The sequence below is a fragment of the Mixophyes fleayi genome, chromosome 1 (assembly GCF_038048845.1).
Source record: "Mixophyes fleayi isolate aMixFle1 chromosome 1, aMixFle1.hap1, whole genome shotgun sequence".
NCBI lineage: Eukaryota > Metazoa > Chordata > Amphibia > Anura > Limnodynastidae > Mixophyes > Mixophyes fleayi.
In genome coordinates, this window is record NC_134402.1 from 194,779,391 (window position 1) to 194,804,479 (window position 25,089).

The 25,089-nt window shown below is 39.5% G+C and overlaps 1 protein-coding gene across 3 annotated transcripts in view; it reads right to left on the reverse strand.

Annotated features, from left to right (window-relative positions):
* Window positions 1-302: 302 nt before the first annotated feature.
* Window positions 303-25,089, reverse strand: part of JSRP1 (junctional sarcoplasmic reticulum protein 1) — a 171,178-nt gene continuing 146,391 nt past the window's right edge. For all 3 annotated transcript variants that reach the window (XM_075204719.1, XM_075204717.1, XM_075204718.1), the window contains exon 8: window positions 303-1,648. In XM_075204719.1, the coding sequence (XP_075060820.1) occupies window positions 995-1,648 (654 nt within the window). In that variant the 3' untranslated portion in view covers window positions 303-994. The remainder of the gene's footprint in view (window positions 1,649-25,089) is intronic.

Consider the following 25,089-nt stretch of genomic DNA (forward strand, 5'->3'; position numbering starts at 1 on the left):
TTCATAAATATGAATAAATCCCTTTTTGATTCAATGATACAAGAAAATTAAATCTGAAAAAGGATTGAATAATTTTTCTCAGCTACTGTATTGCCAGACAAGGTTTTAAGATTAAATTTTAATGAAATTTATATGTTGGTTTCAAATACCCCACACCTTCTATGCTGAGGTGACAGCAGGAATACTGTACCCCTGCTCATTGTGAGATGGAAATGATTTAATCCAACCCAACAATATCCTTTGAACCTATGCAAAGCAAAGTAATGCAGTGACAGATACCAATAAAATTAACAAAACAGGTGGAAATTCTTTAATTTTATTATGAGTTGCAGATTTAGGATGATACAGTAGCACCAAAAGAGATGGGGTATCAATATGGCTTAGGCAATGTTTATATAAAGCAAGAAAACAAACATTGCATTAACTAATTGAACAGTGGGCCTTATTTTCATTAAATAATTTAACTGTGGGCCTCATTTAGCGTTGGAGGCATTTTGCACTCAAAGCATAAGCATGCACATTTTGTTGCAAAATAGTGTACTTACCCATGGATGTGATTACGTACAAACCTAGATATGAACACTTTTTGGTGTGCATGTCCAGTACGGAAATGCATATATTCACGCCACATAAATTGACGTATACACAACTATAAATTAGGCCCTGTAAGTTTAAAGTGAATTTCACTTTTCAATCCAAATATACTTAGTAGTGTTCTGTATGTATAAATAACAGCTATACTATGAATGCACACTTTCATTAGGTGTGTACTAAGTAGATGTGCAATCCTTTCCAATCAAAAGTTGAAATGATGGAGCTCCTTTAAACACATTCATGGTGAAGGACATGGGTTATATTTTGCTCTGTGCATACACAGCCTCAGTAATACAGTTGTGCTCTCTACATTACATCTACAATTATTTTGTAGTGGATGGATAATCTACATGTACCCCAGCTCTGGTACTGCTTTTTAGACACGCATGGTTAAGATGAGTCAACGATGATGTTTAGAATCCTGCTTCTTCTTGAAATCACTTTCCTGATGATACTGCTTGTATTCTTTGTTCTCCTTGTCCGCTCTCCTCCCCTTGTCTTGTCTAAAGTATTTATTTTGCTCCCCCCTTTCCTGTTTGAACTTTCCAAATTCATGTTTTTTAGAATGGTCAATTTTCCTTTCATCATATTTTTTCTGATAACTTTTTTCTTTGTATGACTTTTCCTTTATCTCTGGATAAGACTTAGTTGATTCCTTGAGTTTCTTAGGAAAGGGGAAGCCCTCTTTAATCTGGGATCCACCCTCAGGCGCTCTTCGGATTTTAGCAGCTTTGACTTCCATGTATTTGCCTTTAGCCTTTAACCCCCACTGTTCAGTTGGCTTTTGCTTGTCCTTTTTCGCTTTTCCTTTCTCTGGCTCTAGTGGTTCCTGTATTAACAAATCTGCCTGCATTTCTGTTACCTCCTCTTTTTCCACACTGGTCAATACTGGTTCTTCATCTGCAGGTGGTTCTGGTTCTTCTATCACTGGAAGTTCTGGTTCTTCTATCACTGGAAGTTCTGGTTCTTCAATGTCAGGAGTTTTTGGTTCCTCAACAGCAGATAACTGTGGTTCAGATGAGCCAAACCAACCTTCAAAAAACCATGGTTCTGGCTGTTAAAAGAGAAAGGGTGTTTTCAATATCAGATATCTTATAATCCATTGTATATCAATGATCTTAATGTGTTTAGCTTTGGTTAACCCATGTACAGTAAAATAAGTATTTTACACAACTAGCCCATTTTTAATGGGTGTGCAAGACTCTTTTTATCACAGGCTCCATCTATTAAGGCAGTTGCGCAAAATTATATTAAATTTAATTAATAATTGTTTTATTAGTTGGTAGAACACAACAGATTAGCAAATTTATGGTGAACAGCCCGATGATCCATTTTTGATACTTACTGACCCATTGGTTAAGAAACCCTGAACCACAAGTCATTTGAGCCAGGTTGTGGAGTGGAGGAAAACAGGATATGAAAAAAATATATATCAACAAGCCATACAGAAGTGAGCTGTTCAAAACAATTAGACTAGAAGGGAAAAATACCCAACTTAGAAGTAGTTTATCGTTACTTTAGTTTTCTATGAAGGTTTGTCAAAATATCAAGTCACAAATTATTTTGCAAAGGAAACATTATTCTCTGCATATTCATTTTTACCATGTTGTCCCCAAAGAAGCTGAAAGAGTGAAGTTGGTTGGGCATTACACAGAGACATTCACAGTTTTATTTATATACTGATTTATCCATAATTTGTTCATTTTTAATAAAGTGTCTGTTCATTTTTTAAATATGGTGTGCACCATATTTATTAACTTAAATCTTTTAGAGCAGTAATTGTTTATTTAGCATCATTTGAGGACTCAAGAGTATTGCCTGGCATATCTATACTTTTTGCCTCTTTGGTAATCTGGTGATTGCATTATTATTAAGAAAAAAAAACCTAAAATCCCATGCAATCTAAATAAAATACCAAAATACCTATGATGGAAAAAAACAAAACATTGGAGCACAGTACTACGCAAGACCCAGATCCATTGAGATAAAGGCTTAGCAGCTGAAGAAAGGCCAGTGGGTAAGCCTCATGATCTCTTTAAAATGGTGACTGCTTCTACTCAGCAAGAGGCTTCTGCAGCGTGGTGATGTGGGCACAGATTCAGAAAGTGAAGCAGAACAATTAAAAGGTACATAAGATATCTTCCCACTAAAATTACATTCAGCACCTATATCAATATAAACAATATTAAAAATCAGTATGGTCAGGTTAACGCTGACATTAACAGATATGAGAGCACATTTAAACTTGAAGAGTAAACATAAAAGTATGGCTCATGCCTGTGCTGCACAGCAAAAGTACACCATCAATTTGCTAAAATGCTGCACCCACTGAACTAAAACTGACATTGCTATTGTCATCTCTGTTAAGTTGTTGGACCCTCTGAGCCAAACTATGAATGTCGCAGACCAAACGCCCAAGTGGCAGAGGTTGCCCAAGCCATTATCCCTGCCACAAGATTGGCAAAAGAACCTCCACCTTCTCCATTGTGCTGTACTACCTCCAGGAACTTCCTCCACACTCTCTCAATATAATCCACATTCATTCATGTATCTCACTTTACACCACTGTATTTCTCTTACTCACTTTTTTCAAAATTTCTCTTTACAGCATTCTATTTCTCCTACCCATCATTATTTCCACCTTACTACATTTCTCCTTGCTTTTCTGCATCCATGAAATGTTCTGCTGCCTGTCCTCACATCACTCACCAACCTACACAGGCAGAAACAACCCTCACAGCCGCAAATTATCCTCTCTTTTCTTCTTTCTCACCCTGCACTTTCCCGTGGCTGCTGGCGATATCTCACCCAACAAGGGACCCATGAAATCCCTTCTATCTGATTTTGCTCCTCTTGCAACTTCCAAATTACCTTATACTTCCAACCCTTCCTACTTTATCCATATCTTTCCACTACCATCCCACCTTTTACTGTGCACTATAGAATGCAAGATCTGTTTGTACCAAACTCACATGCATCAATGATTAAAAATGCGTCAAACTGGTTCCCATTACCTCCTTGGAGCTCTTTTCTATGGGTGACTCTCTGTTAGCCACAGTCCCAGACTCATAGACAAACACGATCATGGAGTAAGCATCCTACATAATTCACGATACAGTTTCCAAATGATACCTCAGAACTCTCCTTCTCTTTAGTTTGAAGGCCACAAAATACATCTATTATTTCTGCTCTACCTCTGTGTTGCTGTCATTTATCACCCTCCAGTTTCTTTCTCCCAATTTATTGACAACATTTCTGCCAGGCTTACATATTTTCTATTCCTTGACCTACCTACTTTCCCACGAGGTAATTTCAACATTCCTACTGACAACCCCACTGTCTTTGTCTCTATAAAACTTCTTTCATTTACTTTTTTCTTTGATCTCTTCCAGTGGACTTCATCTTCCACTGTGATGGACCTCACTTTCTTCAACTACTGAAAGTGACAGAGTACCAGCGCTGTTTATCTCTAAAGTCTCTAGTAATTACAAACAATCTCAATCAATAATAATCACAATGCTGTCATTTTCCTCCATGATAAGTCAGGTGCTAAAATAATAATATTCTAAAATACTATATTCTGTATAGAAAATAAATTTAAGAACAATATCAATGATATCACAGACCACTCGAGCTCTACATTAAGCTCAATAGACATTGGGGTATGAGTGGGACTGGGATAAAAAAATGAAACCTCTTTCAAAATTACATACTTCTAAACAATAGTAAAACGACTTCTTTTAGGAACCTAATGTCCCAGTAACTTTCCCAGATATTTGCTAGTAAGTATAAGACAGGTCTTGTGGCATTTTATAATAAATGTTATTATTTTAGCACCTGACTTATCATTGAAGAAAAATGAAAGTATTGCAATTAATGATATTGTTTGTAATTACTAGAGACTTTTGTGATAAATAGTGTTGTTACTATGCCTCTTTTCACTTGTTAAATCTTTCACTTTAATTACAAAATTCCTCTCCTGTAAGCTCACTATCTCTGTCTTCAATTTACTTACATATTTCTGCATTTAATCTAGCTCTGTTAGTATATTTTGTTTTATAACTGTTTATGGAAACCATCAAAAGCATAATAAATACATGAAACAGCAACATAGATATAGACTCTATGAAATAACAGTAATAATAAAGGTAAACGGGAACTACAAACTAAGATGTAGGCTAGCAATGCCAACTTTTTGTTTGAGATAGGATAGTGACCGGGGTGAAGCACGAGAAAGGGATAGGGAAGGAGATGTAAGTAGGATGAGGAAATGGAAGGGAGGGAAATGTCTGTGGCTCACAGGTTTTAAAGCCAGAACATGGCATGCTCTGGACAATGTTTGAGATTACAAACTGAGTAGAAGCTAGTTGTGAAAAGAGTTCCAGGCAGGCCCGGCGCTCCCATTAGGCAAGGTTAGGCACTTGCCTAGGGCGCCGGGCTCTGGAGGGCGCCACAGAATACTAAAAGACTTTAAAACTGTGCGGCGACCGCTGACCATACCTGTCACGGCCACCGCACAGCATTCAGATGCACGGGGAGGGGGGGGGGGGGGGAAGAGGCTATTTTGTCACCACCGCCACCTCTCTGCTCCGTCTCCTCCCCTCCACTTACTAGTGTCAGTGAGTGGAGGGGAGGAGACGGAGCAGAGAGGCGGCGGTGGTGAGACAAGGTAAGGAGAGGAGGGCGGCAATTTTTGCGCGGGGGGGGGCGCCGCTTTTTTAAAAATGCCTAGGGCGCCTTGGACCCTAGCACCGGCCCTGGTTCCAGGGGGCCCAAACTTTATGAAAGGATACAGTGCACTTCTACATGATGCTGGTGATGTATTTCATTTGATATGTGTGGTAAATGCGACTGCACTCCTTTGTGAGGGTGGGACAGTGTGGCTTTTTCCTCAAAGCCGTTATCTGGTGTGTGCCTGCGCTCATAATGTGCATAATCAGTTTTTATATATATATATATATATATATATATATATATATATATATATATATATAGATATCTGGGATTTTTTGTTATGTGTGATAGTAAAGCTAGTGATGGGGAGATCAGGAAGATTACCTCTTTCCAGAGCAGTCTGAGGTGTTTGGGAAAATGCTATGGTGCTTGTTTGGATCATAATACCATCTCAGAAGTAATTTCTAGCAATATTTTAGACATACATTAATAGAAAATTTAGCAACTCCTTCTCATATGTCAGACTAATATTCCGATTCCAAGGTTTCGCTGAAGTCTTGTACCCATTTATCTTCATGAAGATTGTAATTCTCCCACTTATGCTCCATCTCTAGTTTCTCCACGCTTTCTGACCACAACCTCCTTTCTTTCAGCCTTACCTCATGCTCCCCCAAAGCATGCAGACCCTCAGTAGCACCTACATGCTCTTGACCCGATACACTGTTATGTTCGCTAAAATTACTTCTCTCTCCTATGCCAGAACATGTAATTGTATGTAAGAGAAATTATAAAAATGCATTTTATCTATAGTGTGCATTTAAGAACATCCTGAATTATGCATTTCATGTAAAAAAAAAAGGAAAAAGTTTTACATATATTTTTTATTAATGATTACAGTATTAATAATTGTAAATTAATTTGATAAAAAAAAATTTTGTGCATGCATTCTGATGGAACTTTATATTGCACGTATGCATGTGCATATCCTGCACTGTGTTCTGGCTGTCTAAATATGAAGGCAACCGATAACCAGAGCGTACTTATACCCAGATTCAAATGGAAATGTTACTTGAGATACGCTTGTACTTGAATATGGGCGTATACGCGTGCAAGTTACGTTAGTTTTTTTTTTGTGTGCAAGGTCCAGGATATCTAGGTGGTATCAAGAGATGTTAGTCACAATATATAAAGGAGCAGTAAGAGGGTGATTCCTGAACTTCAAGCCAGGAGAAACACATTGCCGTATATTCTGAGAATTTCTCTTCGCTAGATATGGTGAACTCATCCATAAGTATAGAGAGATCAATCCTCTTGAACCACTCCTTCATGCTTGGGGGGACAGGGGAATTCCAGTGTACTGGGAACACCACTGTTGTGCATTGCTCAAATGTTTTTTTGTAGTGGGCAATTGAAACATTCTGGAGATTAAACAACCATAAATTTTCATAGCATATTCCTGAACCTTACGCCAAAAGGGAACTATGACATGGCAGGTCCACCAAATGTGTAGAGGTTCCCCCGTATGCAAACCACACTTCCAGCAAGAGCCTGAGACACCCGGGTGCATCTTACATAGTTGAGACACACACGTATAACAGCGAGAGAGAACCTTAAACTGTGTCTCCGTCACAGAGAGACTGGTGTACCCGACCAGAGTATATTGGAGCATTATAGACCAATATTGGTCAGAGTTAGACGTTCCCAATTCCTGATCCCAAGGCCCAGTTTAGCACGCAAGTGAAGAGTAAAGTTTAACAATGAGCACACTGTAAATGCATGAAATCATATGTTTGGGTTCTTGGGGAAAGGGGTGGAGCAGAGATCCTCAAAGCTAGATAAGCTCCTACTCTACCTAACCACAATGGTCTTAGCCTGTAAGTAATGTCTAGCTTGCAAATATAACCAAAACTCAGAGTAGAGGGGACCCAATTTTCTCTGCAAGACAGATAAGGAGCAAACACTGTCATTCATCACCAGCTGGCCACTGCTGCCCACCTTGCTGTCAGACAATGACTGTAAAGTTCCTGAACACAATACAGGAGGGTACTCTGGGTTAAAAACTAAGGGAGTGAGAGGGGATATTGAGGAAGATAGACATTTTTGAGTACACAGTCTATCCCAATATTAGAGTTTAGGACCAATGGTGGGATGGGATGAATGTGGGAGAATGGGTAGCCACAGGAGTATGGGACCCCCATCGCATGACCTTCAATATGAACTCATTGTTTAGAGGCAACATTCCTAGTCCATTCCAATATTCTTTTGAGTCACACGGCCTGGTAGTATTTAACAAACAGGGGCAGCTGTAAACCACTGTGACTTGCGCCTACAGAAAATGTTGTAGCGAAACCTAGGAGGTAACCCCATCCAAACAATTTCACAAACTAGCTTTTGGAGGTCAGTCAAATACTTGGGAGGAATGTGAATAGGGAGCGTTTGAAACAGGTAAAGAGTATTTATTTAAAGATATTTATCATTCCCAGCCTGGAGAAGCCCTGAGACCGCCAGCGTCTAAACTCCATGCGAAACTTTTGGAATCAAGGGTTTCTATTAGCCCTAAAGACCTTAGTTGCGTTCACATTACATTCGAAGATGATTCAGGCATGATTCATCTGCAAAAGTGCTCTCATGCTACTGAACAAAACTATAAATTTATCCTTTCACTTTACAACACTGTTCTTTCACTTGTTAGCAAAAATATTTCACTTCTGTACTATTCACCCAGTCTTCTAGCCCATGAGACATTTCCCTCACTCACCTATTCCCATTTCAATGTCCTAAATGTCACAAGAAGACTGACCATCCTTTCTTGCTGCTCCTCATGCAATGCACCACTCTGCAAATCTCTATACTGGCTGCCCATATCCCCTAGAACTAAATTAATACTACCTCAACATCATCACCCCCTTCATACACTTCAATCCTCATCTAAAAATATTCTCCCTCATGCACTCCCAGATCTGCACCTCACCTCTTCTCTGATAGCCAGCTCTCACTTTCACTTAGAAGGCTTCTCCCATGCTGCTACCCACCTATGGAATTCCATACCACCCACCACCTTTGAAATTCCCTACCACGCCTGATCAGACTATCGCCTTCAAATCGTTAAAAAAAATTCTCTGCAAACCCATGCTCACTCTTTATGTCTCAGCTCTTTCCTTTTTCAGGTAAATGGTACTCAAAAGAGGAGATTATCCAAAGAGCTAGCTTCAGTAAGAAAGTACTGTTTCAGGGACAGAAATTGTTTTCTAAGATCTATCCTGGCTGTTTTAAAAGAATGTATACAATTAAAGCCAGTCACAGAGAAACTGAGGGAAAGTGGGGTTCCACACTAGTGGGCATTTTCCTTTCATTTAATTGTGCAGCACAATGGCAGACACCTGCTTCTGAGATGTTCACTTATTTTGTGAAAAAATTATATCCAAATCCTTGGTTGGGAAATTGTAAATAACTCAATTTCCAGAGCTAGCTAAAATTAACAATTGGCAACAAAACAAGTCAGCAAAAAATCCAAGGAAGCATACTTCCAATATTGTGTCCAAAGGTAGAGCAGTTTCTTTTTTTTCTTTGCACTTATATTGGGATTTTACTGCACTCCATTTGAAGATAGCATGCTTCAGTACTCAAGATCTGGCTTGGTAAAGTTCACTTTCTTAGACTATTACTGTAAGTACCAAATATTCCAATGGTTTGTACAATACTGTTTTACTTATTTCGAGAATGTTTCACACTTTTTTTTTCTTTCTGTCCATCTTCATATTTCATTGTCATGGTACTACCCTTCTATTCATTCCCAAAATGAATTCAAGCTGATGGTAATGATTTTTTGACTTAAGCCTGCCCTTTTCATTTCTTCATGCATTAAAGTAGTCTCATACAATATCAAGGGCTTAATTCTCCTACCACAAGAGACCAAGTTTTATATGAAATGCATAAATAAGAGGTTCTTATAGTTGTAGAAGAACATTAAAAAAGTAAAAATTACATCCCCCCAAATCAAAACTATAATACTTGGTTTACCATTTATTATACCCTTACAAAAGAAAAAGGGGTAAATTTTGTAGTTTTTACTTCTACCAGCCCCTATTCCTTAGAGCTGAATGTACTAATTGATACACAATTGTATGCAGTTTTTGTGCAAGCAGTAGTAAAGGCTTATTCTTAGTAAGATGCTGGCAGGAAATATTGAAGTCATTATTATGGTATTCACTGATATGAAGCTGGTCTAGGTGTAGGTAGGAAATAAATCTGAAGGCTGTGCATACAGAGCATTGCAGATGAAAACTCAGGAAAAAGGCTAAGGCAAAAACAAGGTCCAAATGTCCAAACAGGCTGGCAGCTACAAGGATATTCAAGGTCCAGGCAAGAGGTCAGGACAAGAAACAGAATTTGTTCCAGAATTAAGGCTGAAGTCATGTTAAGAGGCAAATTATAGAGCCAGATCCAGAATCCAAATAAAGATCAGGGCAGCCAGAAAGCAGAATGGTCCAAAAAAAAGTCAGGATGGTTAGAAGGTTGGAGGAGATTTTAAACTAGGCTCCGGGGGGGAGGGGGGCAAGCAAGTATTTATGGGATAGACATTGAGAGTAGTAAGGAGGAATTTAACAAGAGTAAAGTGGGTGGAGAGGGGGGAAAGGGAAGCATAGCCGATAAGGAGCGGCCCTTTTTAAAGCAAAAAGAAATACCTAAGGGAGGCAATAGACTTAAGTGTATGCTTGCAAATGCAAGAAGCCTGACAGGTAAAATGGATGAGTTAGAACTAGTAGCAATGAATGAGCAGTATGATATTATAGGTATTACTGAGACCTGGTGGGATGATACACATGACTGGGCAGTCAAATTGGAAGGCCATTCTCTCTTCAGGAGGGATAGGGTAAATAAAAGGGGAGGAGGAGTATGTCTTTATATTAAGCCAGAATTAAAACCAAGTATTCAGGAAGTTATATACGAGAATATTGGTGATAATATAGAGGCATTGTGGGTGAAAATATCCAGCGGAGGAAAAAGTTCAGAGAAGTTTCTGATAGGGATATGCTATAAACCGCCAGATATTAGTACGATTGAGGAAGCCCAACTTCTACAGCAAATTGAAAAGGCTACACAACTAGGTCAAATTTTAATTATGGGGGATTTTAATTATCCGGACATTGATTGGAGTACTGAGACCTGCGGTACAGCAAGGGGAAATAGGTTTCTGAGCACGCTAAAAGACCATTACATGTCCCAATTAGTTGAGGAGCCAACTAGGAACCGGACTATACTGGACCTAGTAATAACAAACCATGTAGACGTAATATCAAATATTCAAGTAAAGGAGCACTTGGGAAACAGTGATCATAATATGGTCTCATTTGAAATTAGTTTCCAGAAACAACAGTATAAGGGATCAACTAGGACTTTAAACTTTAAAAAGGCAAATTTTAATATGCTAAAGGAGTCTATAAAGAGCATAGACTGGGACAAAGCGTTTGAAGGACAAAATACGGAAGAAATGTGGGCTGTCTTTAAAATGTTGTTGGAAACATACACGTATAAGTTCATTCCTATGGGAAATAAATGTAAAAGAATTAAGTCTAAACCAATGTGGCTAAATAAAAAGGTAAGGGAAGAAATGCAAAGGAAGAAGCGTGCATTTAAATTGTTTAAGTCTGAAGGGTCAGAGAAGTCCTTCCATAGGTACAAGGAATGTAATAAAACATGCAAAAAGGAAATTAGATTGGCTAAATTAGAAAATGAAAGGCACGTTGCAAAAGAAAGTAAGACAAACCCCAAAAAGTTTTTTAAGTATATAAATGGCAAAAGGATTAAAAAAGATAATATAGGACCCCTAAGAAGTGAGATGGGTGAATTGATAAATGATACTAATAAAAAAGCAGAGATATTAAACACGTTCTTTTCTTCAGTATTTACCAGAGAGGAACAAATGGCAGGAGTAATACATAAAAATGGAAATGAAACCATGCCATTAATTAATACTTGGTTGCCAGAGGAAGAAGTCCAAAGGCGACTGAAGAATATTAAGATATAAATAAAGCTCCAGGTCCAGATGGCATACACCCAAGGGTCCTTATGGAGTTAAACTCGGAAATAGCTAGACCACTATTCTTAATTTTCAGAGATTCAATCTCATCAGACTCAGTACCAAGGGATTGGCGAATAGCAGATGTGGTGCAGTTGTTTAAAAAGGGGACGAGATCACAACCAGAGAATTATAGACCTGTAAGCCTGACATCAATAGTGGGAAACTACTGGAAGGTATTTTAAGGGACAGTATTCAGGATTACTTGGTACGCAATAAAATTATTAGTGGGAATCAACATGGATTTGTGAGGGATAGGTCATGTCAAACTAATCTAATTAGTTTCTACGAGGAAGTTAGTGGGAACTTAGACCAGGGCAGGACAGTAGATGTGGTCTACTTAGATTTTGCAAAGGCCTTTGATACAGTGCCACCCAAGAGGTTGGTTTACAAAATAAGGGAACTGGGTCTAGAAATCAAAATTTGTACTTGGATCGAAAACTGGTTAGAGAATAGGGAACAGAGAGTTGTGATAAATGGAACATTTTCTAATTGGTCAAAGGTCTTAAGTGGAGTACCTCAAGGTTCCGTGCTGGGACCACTCCTTTTTAATATATTTATTAATGACCTTGGTGATGGTTTAGAGAGTAAAGTTTCTATTTTTGCAGATGACACTAAACTCTGTAAGGTAATAAAAGCAGAGCAAGATGTAGCTTCTCTACAGAGGGACTTAAATAAACTGGAGGATTGGGCGGCTAAATGGAATATGAGGTTTAACACAGATAAATGTAAGGTTATGCATTCAGGGATCAAAAACAAGAACGCAATCTATAAATTAAATGGAATTAATTTGGGAGAATCTATAATGGAAAAGGATTTGGGAGTGCTCGTAGACAGTAGACTTAGCAATAGTGCTCAATGTCAAGCAGCAGCTGCAAGGGCAAACAAAGTATTGGCATGCATAAAAAGGGGCATAGATGCAAGGGAAGACCGTGTAATTTTGCCACTGTATAAATCGTTGGTAAGACCTCATCTTGAATATGCAGTACAGTTCTGGGCACCACTCTATAAAAAAGATAATTTGGAACTAGAAAGGGTTCAAAGAAGGGCGACAAAATTGATAAAGGGTATGGAGTCTTTAAGTTATGAGGAAAGGTTAGCCAGTTTAGGCATGTTTACTTTAGAAAAGAGGCGTCTAAGGGGAGATATGATTACTATGTACAAATACATTAGGGGTCAATACAGAGAGCTTTCATGGGAACTTTTTACCCCAAGGACCATACACAGGACACGTGGTCATCCCCTAAGGTTAGAGGAGAGGAAATTTCACAACCAGCAAAGGAAGGGGTTCTTTACAGTAAGGGCAGTCAAGATCTGGAATTCATTGCCAGGGAAGGTTGTGATGGCAGATTCAATAGATATGTTTAAGAAAGGGTTAGACAAATTTTTAGCGGAAAGGTGTATCCAGGGATACGACCGTTAATTTAAAATAAAGGATAGTAGTGGATATAGGGTAAAAATTGGATTGCAATATTGAGTCTGGGGGGATTTTCAAAATTGAAACAGATGGGCGGTTGCCTACTCTGGATTAATTTCAAATATAAGTGCAGGATCGCAGGAAATCCAAAATAGGTTGAACTTGATGGACTGGTGTCTTTTTTCAACCTCATCAACTATGTTACTATGTTACTATGTAGGTAATATGAGTACAAACAAACAGCAAAAAACTCAACAAGGTACACTGGACATATCAGAGGCAGGGAGTGGTACAACTGTCTGTACTAATACACGAGCAGACATTAAATCATAATTCTTCTTGAGAAACTGGAGAACTGCCGTTGCAGACAGATTCAGCCATATAGCAATCAAGTGATTGCACTTTCAAATCACCTGACCAGCCGCTCGTAAGTGGCCCTGACAATCGAGAAGCTGGCAAGAAGGAAAGGTAACATTTACTTTGACTGCTCATAACTGTACCTTTTTGTTATGTCTGAAACCAAAACAGATACATAAACAGGTACCTTTCAGAAAAAGGTCATAATGGAAATTGTAAATATTCCTCCCTCATCAAAACCAAATATGCTAACTAAAATTTGAGACAAATTTTTAAAATTTAAAAGCAGCATAACCATGATAAGAGACGGTCTGAACATAGCAGTCAAATCTTAATTAGATCACAGACGAGGCTGCTCTAGCATAACCGATGCAACACCTAAACTTAAATCTCTCTTACATAAATATTATTGGGTTGATAATTGGATACTAGATCATCCATACATAAGAAATTACAATTTCTTTTCTTCAGTAAGTCAATGCTATGCAAGAATAGCTCATGATTTCGCTCAACATCATATTCCAGTGTTCGCTTCATTCAACTTTTGATTCATGCTACAGTTTTTGTGTTGTTTAAAGAAACTGTCCTCTAGGGTACATCTCTTAGGATTAGATATACACCGATCAGCCACAACATTAAAGCCTGCTGCCTGGTCCCCGTCATCCCACCAAAACATATCTAACCTGCCAAGGCATGAACTCCAAAAGACCTCTGAAGGTGTCCTGTGGTACATGGGATCAAAAAGTTAGCAGCAGATCCATTAAGTCCTGTAAGTTTTGAGGTGGGGCCTTCATGGCTCGGACTTGTTTTCTCAATCAGACTGAAATCTGGAGAATATGGAGGCCAAGTCAACACCTTGAACTCTTTGCCCTATTTCTCAAACCATTCCTGAGCAATGTTTGCTTCTTTGGCAGGGCGCATTAACCTGTTGAAAGAGGCCACTGCCATCAGGGAATACCATTCGCGTGAAGGGGTGTACTTGGGTCTGCAACAATGTTTAGGAAGGTGGTATGTGATAAAGTAACATCCACATGGATGTCAGGAAGCAAGGTTTCCCAGCACAACATTGTCCAGAGCGTGTTAAAAAATATTATAAAAAAATATATTATGAACATAACAACAAAGCAGGCAAATACTTAGCCAAAACTAAAAGAAACTAAAGAACATTAGTGCCATTAAAATGGCTGGAGATAACGTGAAAGTATCTAATCTTGATTAGCTGAAACATTTTGGGCTAGATTTACTAAGCTGCGGGTTTGAAAAAGTGGGGATGTTGCCTATAGCAACCAATCAGATTCTAGCTTTCATTTATTTAGTACCTTCCACAAATTGACAGCTAGAATCTGATTGGTTGCTATAGGCAACATCCCCACTTTTTCAAACCCGCAGCTTAGTAAATCTAGCCCTTTGTCTTTTTTAACCAAATTTATATCATTTGGGTGCACAAATTCTTAAACAAACAAACAAGTATTGATTGACAACTGTTTAAAAAAAAAGCAACCCTGGACTTCTTCAATATTGTTGAATCAGAACAATTAGAACTACCTACTAGTGGAAAAAATAACAGATGCTGGAGGGGTGTGCCAATCCCAACCTAAGATGGCTAATTAATTCTAGGAGTTTTGCTATACCTCTCCACCTCTAACTGCTGGGATGTCGCAGAGGAAACTTAAACAAGAAAACTACAGTTGTTATTTAAGAAGAAAATAGAAAAGAAATGGAAAAATGTATTTGTAAATACAAATAGACCTATATATGTTAAGGAACTAAAATTGAATTTAATAAAAGCAGTCACCAAATTGAAGACAACCAATACTGTATTATCAAACAGAAGAGACAAGGTGGAGTCCATGATCACCATTACACAAGAAAAAAAGGACATAAAACATTTCTGGTATAGAGTCACTTGCCCATTTGATCCTAGAAGGACCTTGCAATGATTTAGCCCACCTAGTGAAAAAGCTTCAATATTATTTGATGGTTGTAAACTTGGTTGTACAGAGTCAGAAGATATTTACAGAGTACATCAGTGTGTACATAAAACGTGAATGTAGACTATTTTAAAACAGTCATGTACAAGGAAACATATCTAAAACAATATAAGACTCTTTAAGCTGAGCCATGACTTTTTTTTTTTTAAGAGAAAGGGTGTAGTGGGGAGGAGGTTATAAGTGGTGGCGGATACAGGACTAGTAACAAAAGCAAAATCTCCTACTTTATAAAACAAAAAGTGGAATCACAGCGCTTCCCCAATTAATGTGTGTAATGCAGCCACAAAGGGAATAATGATATGGAGGCGGGTCCTCTTCTCCAAAATAGAAACAACAAACATACAATACCCTGGCGCAAAATATGAATGTATATATTACAGAAATATAAAATATGAAATAGTGATCAAAAAATACATTTATTAAAACTTGCTCAAAAGATTAAAATATCCAGGTCCGGACCTCTAAATATATAATTAAAAACAAAAGAAGAGAGATGTATCATACAAAACACCATCAGTCTATAAAATTAGATAGATCAAAAACAACCTGCAAAAACAGAATATAATATATATATCTTTTACAATATAAAAGAAAATTGCATAACTAAGTATAAAGTCCAAAGAAATATCTCCAGAGATAAATGGCAAAAGAATCCACAATAACAGCAAGCACCGCTATCTATAAAAAAGGCATTTCATATGAAATAGTCCAAGCACATCTTAAAAAGTAAAAAAAGAACAAGTCCATAATGTGAATGAGCGCCGCTAGCTCAATAGGCAATGTCCAAAAGTATATGTATGTAAGTCTGGAGTGGCATACACTCACAGTTAGCAGGGGTTCAGGCGTCCAAACGCTCACCGTGACAATCATAGGTAATGTTCAAACTGTGTCCGGAGAGTATGTCGTCTCCCTAATGCGGAAATGAGGTGTAACAAACTTCAGAGTGTTGTACAGATATTGCGCATGTGCATAGAGATAGGGCAGCACGGTGGCCTAGTGGTTAGGACTTCTGCCTCACAGCACTGGGGTCATGAGTTTGATTCCCAACCATGGCCCTTATACAGCACTGCGGAATTAGTGGCACTATATAAATAAATGATGATGATGGTAATATAGATAGTTGCAATAGATCAGCTGTAGCAGCTGTCAAAGAATGAATGAAAAAAACCAAAACGTTAGGTAAAAATGTTCATGTATCCAATAGACGAAGTGTTGAAAAATGAATATATACAAACTTACGCGTTTCACCCTATTGGGCTTCTTCAGGGATGCTTTGTATATGTAGTATAGATGACTGAAAGAACATTCCAAAGTCTCTTATATTGTTAGGGTTCTGTTCAAAACCAACTACTTAATTACAGCCATGGAACCAGACACGTGAGGTAAACGTTTTAAACTGTTTATTGCAGAAAAGTATAGTCTAGGTTAGGCAAAATAAACAGTAAACAGTTCAGGCTGAATGGAACAATGGATTTCCAGATCTTAGCAAACAATCAAGTAAATAATAATGAAATGCAGCAAATAACTTAACTGAAACCAGGAACAGAGACACATGCAGGTAATCCAGGAACAGAGACACATGAGCAGGCTAGGAACTTCAATGACCAGCAAAGGATTCAGATATAAGCAGGCATATATAGGCCACAGACAGGTGTAGATGATTAACTAGCAGTGCAAGTTAACCCCTGATAGTAGGAAAGGCCAATCAGCAGCACCTCTGGAGGATCATAGGTACTGCAGGGTAATATGCACACAGGGAACAAAGCAAATCATAACACAGGGTAAAATGCACACAAAGAAACAAGGCAGATCATAACATATATAGGGAAATTATTCCTCCAATTGGTGCAAACAAAAATTACCTTCAGATAGCACTAGGAGGAAAGAACAATGATAAAGAAGTGTCCTTAAACCTGGGGAGCCATATTGTAGTGGAAAATCACCAAATTCTGCATCTAATAATATAATAGCAGAGTAGAACATCCAAAATTGTTTGGTGAATAAGAAAATAAAAATATAAAATAAAATAAAAAATAATAATAAATAAAAAATAAAAAAAAATATAAAAAATAAAAATAGAAATGACAGTATTGTGAAATCATGACAAAGAATAATAATACCCTTAAACAAACTAACACGAAGTCCACAAGAGTAAACAATCAAAAACTATAAAAAAAAAGTGTGAAGATCGAAATCCACGTTCAGGCCATTGGGCACAAGGGTCTTTAAATTGAATATCCATTTAGTTTCTTATTGAGATATTTTCCTTATATAATCCTCCCCCCGCCAGGATTTGGATACCCTACTGATCCCTAAAAATTTCACCTTAGAGGGATCATGGTTATGAAATTTGAGAAAGTGTTCAGGGACACTATGAGTGTCTAACTTGTTCTTAATGTTTCTGAGATGTTCTGCTATTTTCAGACCTAATTTCTGAATGGTTCTACCCACATATTGTTTACCACAGGGACAGAATGGTGTAAAAGGCAGCACCACTGGACTCTGGAGCAATGGAAACACATTCTGTGGAGTGAAGAATCACACTTCACCATGTGTTGGCAGGGCCGGATTAAGGGAATGGAGGTCCCTGGGCTAAGGGGGCCTCCATTCCCCTGTGAGGGCCTTTCCCCCGTGATCCGAGCTGCCCGCACCCCCCTCCCCCCGGCACTTACCTCCTTCTCTGGCGCGCTGTACGCTCTTTACTGAGGAGATCTCGTGAGAGTGAGACTCACGAGATCTCCTCAGTAAGGAGACTACAGCGCGCCGGAGAAGGACCGCAGTGAAAGTGCTCAGCAGCACTGATCGCGCCGGGGGCACCTCCGACCGATCAATACTGCTGCTGAGCACTTTCAAGGGCCCCCTGGATGCCATAGGCCCCGGGGCTGTAGCCCAGTTAGCCCTATGGTTAATCCGGCCCTGTGTGTTGGACAAGTCTGTTTTTGGTGGATGGTACATGAATGCATGTAAAGTTTGGTGGAGGAGGAATATTGGTCTGGGGCTTTTTTCATGATTTTCCTTGGGACCCTTAATTCCAGTAAAATTAAATCTTAATGCTACAGGGGTTTCGGGAAGAGTTCAAAGCTCCAGACCTACATCCTGGAAGTATTACATTTGTAATAAAAACTACTATAGGTCACCATTTAGAGCCTCCAGAGAGGTTTTGAAGCTAGTTACAGTGACTAAAATTTACTGGACAGAACTGCTACTTCTGGCTGTTGGACATCCAGAGTGGGGACTCCTGGGAAGTGAATATAAGGAACACAAGTCACTGGTAAAGCCTCTTTTCTATTGTTATATATGTTCACTTATGAGCTAAAGTTTCAATTGGCTGTCTGCTTAAGTGATATTGTATACACAAAACAATACCTGGGGCTCTGAAAGCAAGTTCAGCAGGGGTTGAATGATTGTCTGTACTCAGGGATAGTGTTTGTGTTCTGGACAGACCAAGAAAAATAAAAATTACCCTCTACCAAGGGTATTGTGTCAAGCACATTGGCCTTAGGATAAGTGATCCCACAACTGCCAGCAAATATCACAATAACACAGGGTAGAGTATGACTGTTCGCTAATTCTATATGTCCCGTGTTGAGTGTGTAAAGGTTTCCTAAAATACAAGGGTTGGCATCAATCTCCCCCAAATGTATTACATATTTACCCTCTCTATCTGCCACTATTTTATACAGAGTGAAAGAAATTTGGCATAAAATAGTATTAGAAAGTGAGTCTGCAAGTATAGCCTTGGTTATAGCAGTTATTGGAAAGGCATGGGGGCTGCAGCTGTAGAGTGGTCTCTTTTAAACCCACAGTATCTACCCTATGGTCCCTGCATGATTTGAGCCCACATACTGAGAATATACAATATAAGCCATGATTATTAGAGATGCTCAGGCTGGCTCCCCCGAGAACCGAACACACCCGAAGTTAGCATATCCCAGTACCGAGTCAAGCTGGCTTGGTACTGTCGCACTTTTCGTAGTCGAAAACAGGGGCAAAACGTCATTGTTATCGTCGGATCTCGCAAGTTTTGAATTCTCCACGGCGATTTAGCTCCATTTCACAGAGGGACACATAAAGGATAGCACAGTCTGTAGAGCAGTTGGGCAGCAAGCTAGATAGAATAGAAAGAGGAGGGGGTAGCATTGTTCAACAGAATCTACAGTGACATTTTTGAGAGCTCCATTGTTCCATTGCTAATTATCATTGCTGAAATACAAAAACTTGGGCTGGCAGGCTTGGTGTAAAACTGTAAATCTGCAGTCACATTCTACTGTGTTATATAGGTAACACACAAAGAGGAGAGCTCCATTGTTCCATTGCTAATTATCATTGCTGAAATATAAATACTTGGGCTGGCAGGCTTGATGTAAAACTGTAAATCTGCAGTCACATTGTACTGTATTATATAGGTAACACACAAAGAGGAGAGTTCCATTGCTCCATTGCTAATTATCATTTCTGAAATACAAATACTTGGGCTGGCAGGCTTGGTGTAAAACTGTAAATCTGAATTCACATTGTACTGTGTTATATAGGTAACACACAAAGAGGAGAGCTCCACTGCTAATTAGCATGGCTGAAATACAAATACAAGGACTGGCAGGTTTTTCTTCTGAATTTGCAGTGAAATTGTACGGTGTTATGTAGGTTACACACAAAGAGGAGTGCTCCATTGATAAGTGTTGTTGCTGAAATATAAATACTAGGCCTGGTAGGCTTTTCTTCTGAATTTGCACTTAAATTGTATGGTCTTATATAGATTACACACAAAGAAGAGTGCTCCATTGCTAAGTGTCGTTGCTGAAATACAAATACTAATCCTGACAGGCTTTTCTTCTGAATTTGCAGTCAAAATGTACGGTGTTATCAAAATAGATTCACAGCAGTTCACAGAAGAGCAGAGCGAAGAGAAGAGCAGGAGCACCAAGCAGCTGCTGGTACCAGTCATGATGATAGTAATCCCTCTACGTCATCTGGTAAAGTCTATGTAAAAGTGCATAGTGTTTTTAGGTAAGGGAAACAAAAATGTAATAAAACACCTTTTGGTCAAGAAAAAAAGACCTGTAATCCAGCCAAAGTTATCTGCAGAAAAAAATTAAATTGCCACACGCAGTGGCAAATAAAGAATGAGGCCTTCGCCTTTCTCTATGAGTGCGAGTTCTGTCACTGAGGCATCTTCTTGTAAGGCGAGTCGTGACCAAGCAAGACTTTGTCATTTGGACTCCAGAAGTGGTGTCCAAATACTTTTACGTGTAAAAGCTGAGCTGGAAGAAAACAGTAAGGCATTAGAGGAAAATGTATGTTCAGATTCAGAAATGACACAAATTTCTGAGGAGAGTCCATCCACGAGTGCTATGTGTATTCGTGACCATTCTGATAGTGTACCCATAAAGACGGCCCCTTTCAGGATTTCTGCAGATGTGTGCCTGAACAGCCCGAGTATAGCCGGTGATACACCAATTGAGGATGCCTCTTTGGAATTGCAACAGGATGAGGGGGATATTTGTGTAGCCGACGAGGCCGCTAATGAGGATGTTGATGAGGATGATGTTGTTTGTGTAATTGCTGCACCGGTGGAAGCAGTTCTGGCACGTGATAGGAAGAAGGCCATTGTCATGCAAAAAATCCACTCCTTATGTGTAGATTTTTACCCAAATTCTGACAACAATTGTCTAGCCATTTGTAGCATATGTAAAGCCACAGTCAGTCGAGGTAGGGACCTTTACCATCTAGGAACCTTGTCCATGTTATGCCATTTGAAGCGAGTTCATGGCAAGCTGTTTGGAAAATCAGAAACTTATGCTAAAAAAATAACAACAAGCAGTCCATCATCAGCTAGGACTCTTCTCTCACCTACATCCCGACGCCTGCAATCTACACCCACAACACCATCCTCATCAATATCCTCAGTAGCGATCAGAGTTAGTCCTGCATCCAGGTTGCTAAGGCTAGATGACTCCTCCACTATCCTGGATTCCTCAGAAGAATTCTTGAGCGTTAGTCCCACTGCTGCTGCTGGGGGTGAAACTTCATCCCAGAAGCAGACCAAGAAAAAGACTACTAGTAGTTTAAAACAATTGACTGTTAAACAATCCTTTGCAAGAAGAAGCAAGTATGAAAGCTGTCACCCAGTAAGTCGCAAAGCGGATCACAGACACTATGGCGACTATGCTCGTATTATATCTGCGTCCAATATCCACTATTAATGCAGCTGATTTTAGACAGTTACTTGAGGTCTTGAGTCCCCGTTACCAAACTCCATCACGACACCATTTCAATAGAAAAGCTATTCCTCACCTCTAACAGAAGGTTCGTAAACATGTAATTATTGGGCTACAAAATGCTATTCTACCCACTGTACACTTAACCACAGATATGTGGACAAGCGGAACTGGGCAAACTAAAGATTAAATGACTGCGACAGCCCATTGAGTTGGTGATTCGCCTTCACCAGCAAGAACAGCAGCAGCATGTACCCAAATATGTAACATTTGTCAGAGACAGGCTACTCTGTGTATCACAGGCTTCACTAAGAGGCATACAGCTGACAATCTGTTACAAAAACTATGGATGCCATTACAACATGGCTTATCCCACTTGGACTCTACTCAGGATATGTCATTTCTGATAACGCCACCAATATTGTGAGAACATTACAGCTCGGTGAATTCCATCACATTCCCTGTTTTGCTCACACAATATACTTGGTGGTGCAGAGATTTATAAACAAATGACAGGGACATGCAGGAGATGCTGTCTGTGGCCCGTAAAATATCTGGTCATTTCAGGCATTCGGCAACAGCGTGTAGGAGATTGCAGCAGCTGCAAGAGCAATTTAGTTTGCCTTGCCACCAACTGAAGCAAGAGGTGGTGACAAGGTGGAATTCCACCCTGCATATGCTTTTGCGGATGGAGGAACAGCGAAAAGCCACGCTTACTCCACAAGCCATGACACTAGAAAAAGAAGAGGGGATGTATTTTATTCAAGCTCAGTGGAGAATACTTTCCATGGGCACAAGGACAATTCCATCCTGCACCACTTTTCTTTTCTGCCACTGCTGTGTGCTAATGTGTCCTAGATGTGCTAGGAAATGCTGTGTGTTTGAGTCATTGCTCGGTCGCTTAGCATCCAGCCAGGTCGCTGCAGTATTTGTCCGAAAATTTATGAAAATAATATTGTGACCTGTGAGGTGGTCAAAATTGACTGCAAATGACTTGAAATTAGTGTTATTGAGGTTAATAATAATAATGGAGGAACAAAAAAAAAGCCAAAAAAACAAATAGGTGATTTTAGCATATTTTAGAAATTTTTCTAAAAAATGCAGATCCAAAACCAAAATCAAAGCCAGTTCACTGGGGTCAGTGAGCATCTCTAATAATTATGTGTCAAAGGAGAATGCATATTGTGACCAATGTAAGTTGCATGTATATTAACTTGAAAACTAATAGGTCAAGGAAGACAGTTTCTTACTTAGGTAGGACGTGTACAGTAAGAAGGAAAGTAAGAAGAGCTTTTTGTAGAACTCCAGGGGGTAAATGTATGATACTCCGGTTTCTTCAACTCCCGCAAGTTCGGCGAGATGACAGCTAAAATTTAAAGCGGCGCTGCCTTGTAAAGGGAAACTTGCCTTTACAAGCCAGCCCCGCTTTAAATTTTAGCTGTCATCTCGCTGAACTCGCGGGAGTTGAAGAAACCGGAGTATCATACATTTACCCCCAGGTCTTCATCAGGATCTGCATTGATATATGGAGGAACAGTAATAATCTTAATAGGAGAGTAATTATACCATTGAACATAATTATAACATGTAACTATTGGAGAACAAATAGTAGGAACCCTTTAACAAAGAATGGGCAGTTATTATCAGATGAACCCATAGCACCCAAAACTGTCCTTCTCAATGTCCTGGGCCTAACAGGAACAATCAAAGTTAGCTACTTTACTTTTGGGCAGCACAGTGGCTAAGTGGTTAGCAGTTCTGCCACACAGCGCTGGGCTCATGAGCTCAATTCCCGACCATGGCCTTATCTGTGTGGAGTTTGTATGTTCTCCCAATGTTTGCGTGGGTTTCCTGTAAGCTCTAATGGGGCAGGGACTGATGTGAATGAGTTCTCTGTACAGCGCTGCGGAAATGGCACTATATAAATAAATGATGATGATGATACTTTAGAAAGGTGTAGAGCACAATAGAAGGATCACCCACTATAGGTAATCTATATTGCAGTGCTAGCAAAGCATGCCCTGCATGCAGAGCTGGATTAAGGCTTCGGGGGGCCCGGGGCACTTAAGACAGGGGGGCCCCTAAGATCTAAAATTAAGGGCATAGTGACACATCCTGCATTACATCACCTACAGCCCACAGTATGAGACTTACAGCTCTCCCAGAGGGCTCGCTTAGGTTGTCTGCATAAGAAAAATCATTGCTTCCACAAACTAAAATACTGTACATTAAAACAATCATCAAAACACCACATTAAAATGGGTATTGACACCACACATTAAAACTAGCAATGATATCACACATTAAAAATACCATTGATAATGTACACTAAAACTAGCAATGATACCGCATGCTAAAACTAGCAATGATACCGCAAATTAAAATACCATTGATAATGCATCACTGGGCATGGCTAGGCCACCCTCCTACAGACAAAAAAACTGCATTGTTGTGTACACCATTGAACGGTCACCAAAAATTGGGATTGTCCCACTAGAATCACAACATTTCACAGACTTTGCTGCTCTCACCTACCTGTTCTTCTCACTTTCACCACCTGTGCTGCAGGTTTCTTTAGTTGCGGCTTGTCTGGATCCTGGAATGTTAGGGGCCCTATTTGGAAAAAAAAAATGGGTACATTTAGAAAATTACAGCCACCCTGGGCGTTAAATCAGTACCACCCATGATTAATAATTAGGCCTTCCTCCAGCCCCAGCATTAAAATAATAGTATTCACATTTAATAAATAAACCTATTTCCCTCCCTACAAACAGCCCCAGCAATAAATTAATAGTATTTACATTTCAGAAATATACCTATTTCCCGCAACCGTCACTGCCATTAAATAATTCATAGGCACATTTAATAAAGGGACCTCATTCTCCCCAAACCACCCTATCTTAAATTAATTGTCCCCACTATTGTGTCTCCCCACCCCCTTTTACCTTATGCTGTGTCTCTCACCCTTTTTTCTTATACTGTGCCTTTCTCCCCCCTTTTTTCTCATGCTGTGCCTCTCCCCCTTTTTCCTTACTGTGCCTCTCTTCTCCCCCTTTTTCCCCCATAGTGTGCCTCTCCTCTCCCCCTTTTTCCTCCATAGTGTGCCTCTCTTCTCCTCCTTTTTCCTCCATAATGTGCCTTTCTTCTCCCCCTTTTTTCTCCATAGTGTGCCTTTCTTCTCCCCCTTTTACCTCCATACTGTGCCTCTCTTCTCCCCCTTTTACCTCCATACTGTGCCTCTCTTCTCCCCCTTTTACCTCCATACTGTGCCTCTCTTCTTTCCTTTTTCTTCCATACTGTGCCTCTCTTCTTTCCTTTTTCCTCCATAGTGCCTTTCTGCGTTATTCCCTTTTTTTTTTTACTTACCTTTCTGTTAGCTTCATTCTTCTCCTCTCTTCTGTCTTTTTTCTTTCCTGGTCCTCTCCGCGCTGTTCCTCACTGAAGGACAGGCGTGACTTGATGACGTCACGCCTGTCATTCAGTATCAACAGTGCAGAGAGGAGGGAGGAGGAGGGACGCCAGCGCCGCGGTGAGGTGAGTAATGTATCTTTTTTTTTTTTTTTTTTTTACTACCTGGCTCCCCCCACCAACGAAGGGAGCTCCGAACCCCCACTTAATCCGGCTATGCCTGCATGTGGGACCTTAAGTTGTCAGAATATGCAGATGTACAGTTCTTATTCAACAGGTCCAGTGAGGATCAGTAGGCTTGAGCTTCTGACAATTAGTAAATACCCACAAACTGAACCAGGAGTCTGGTGG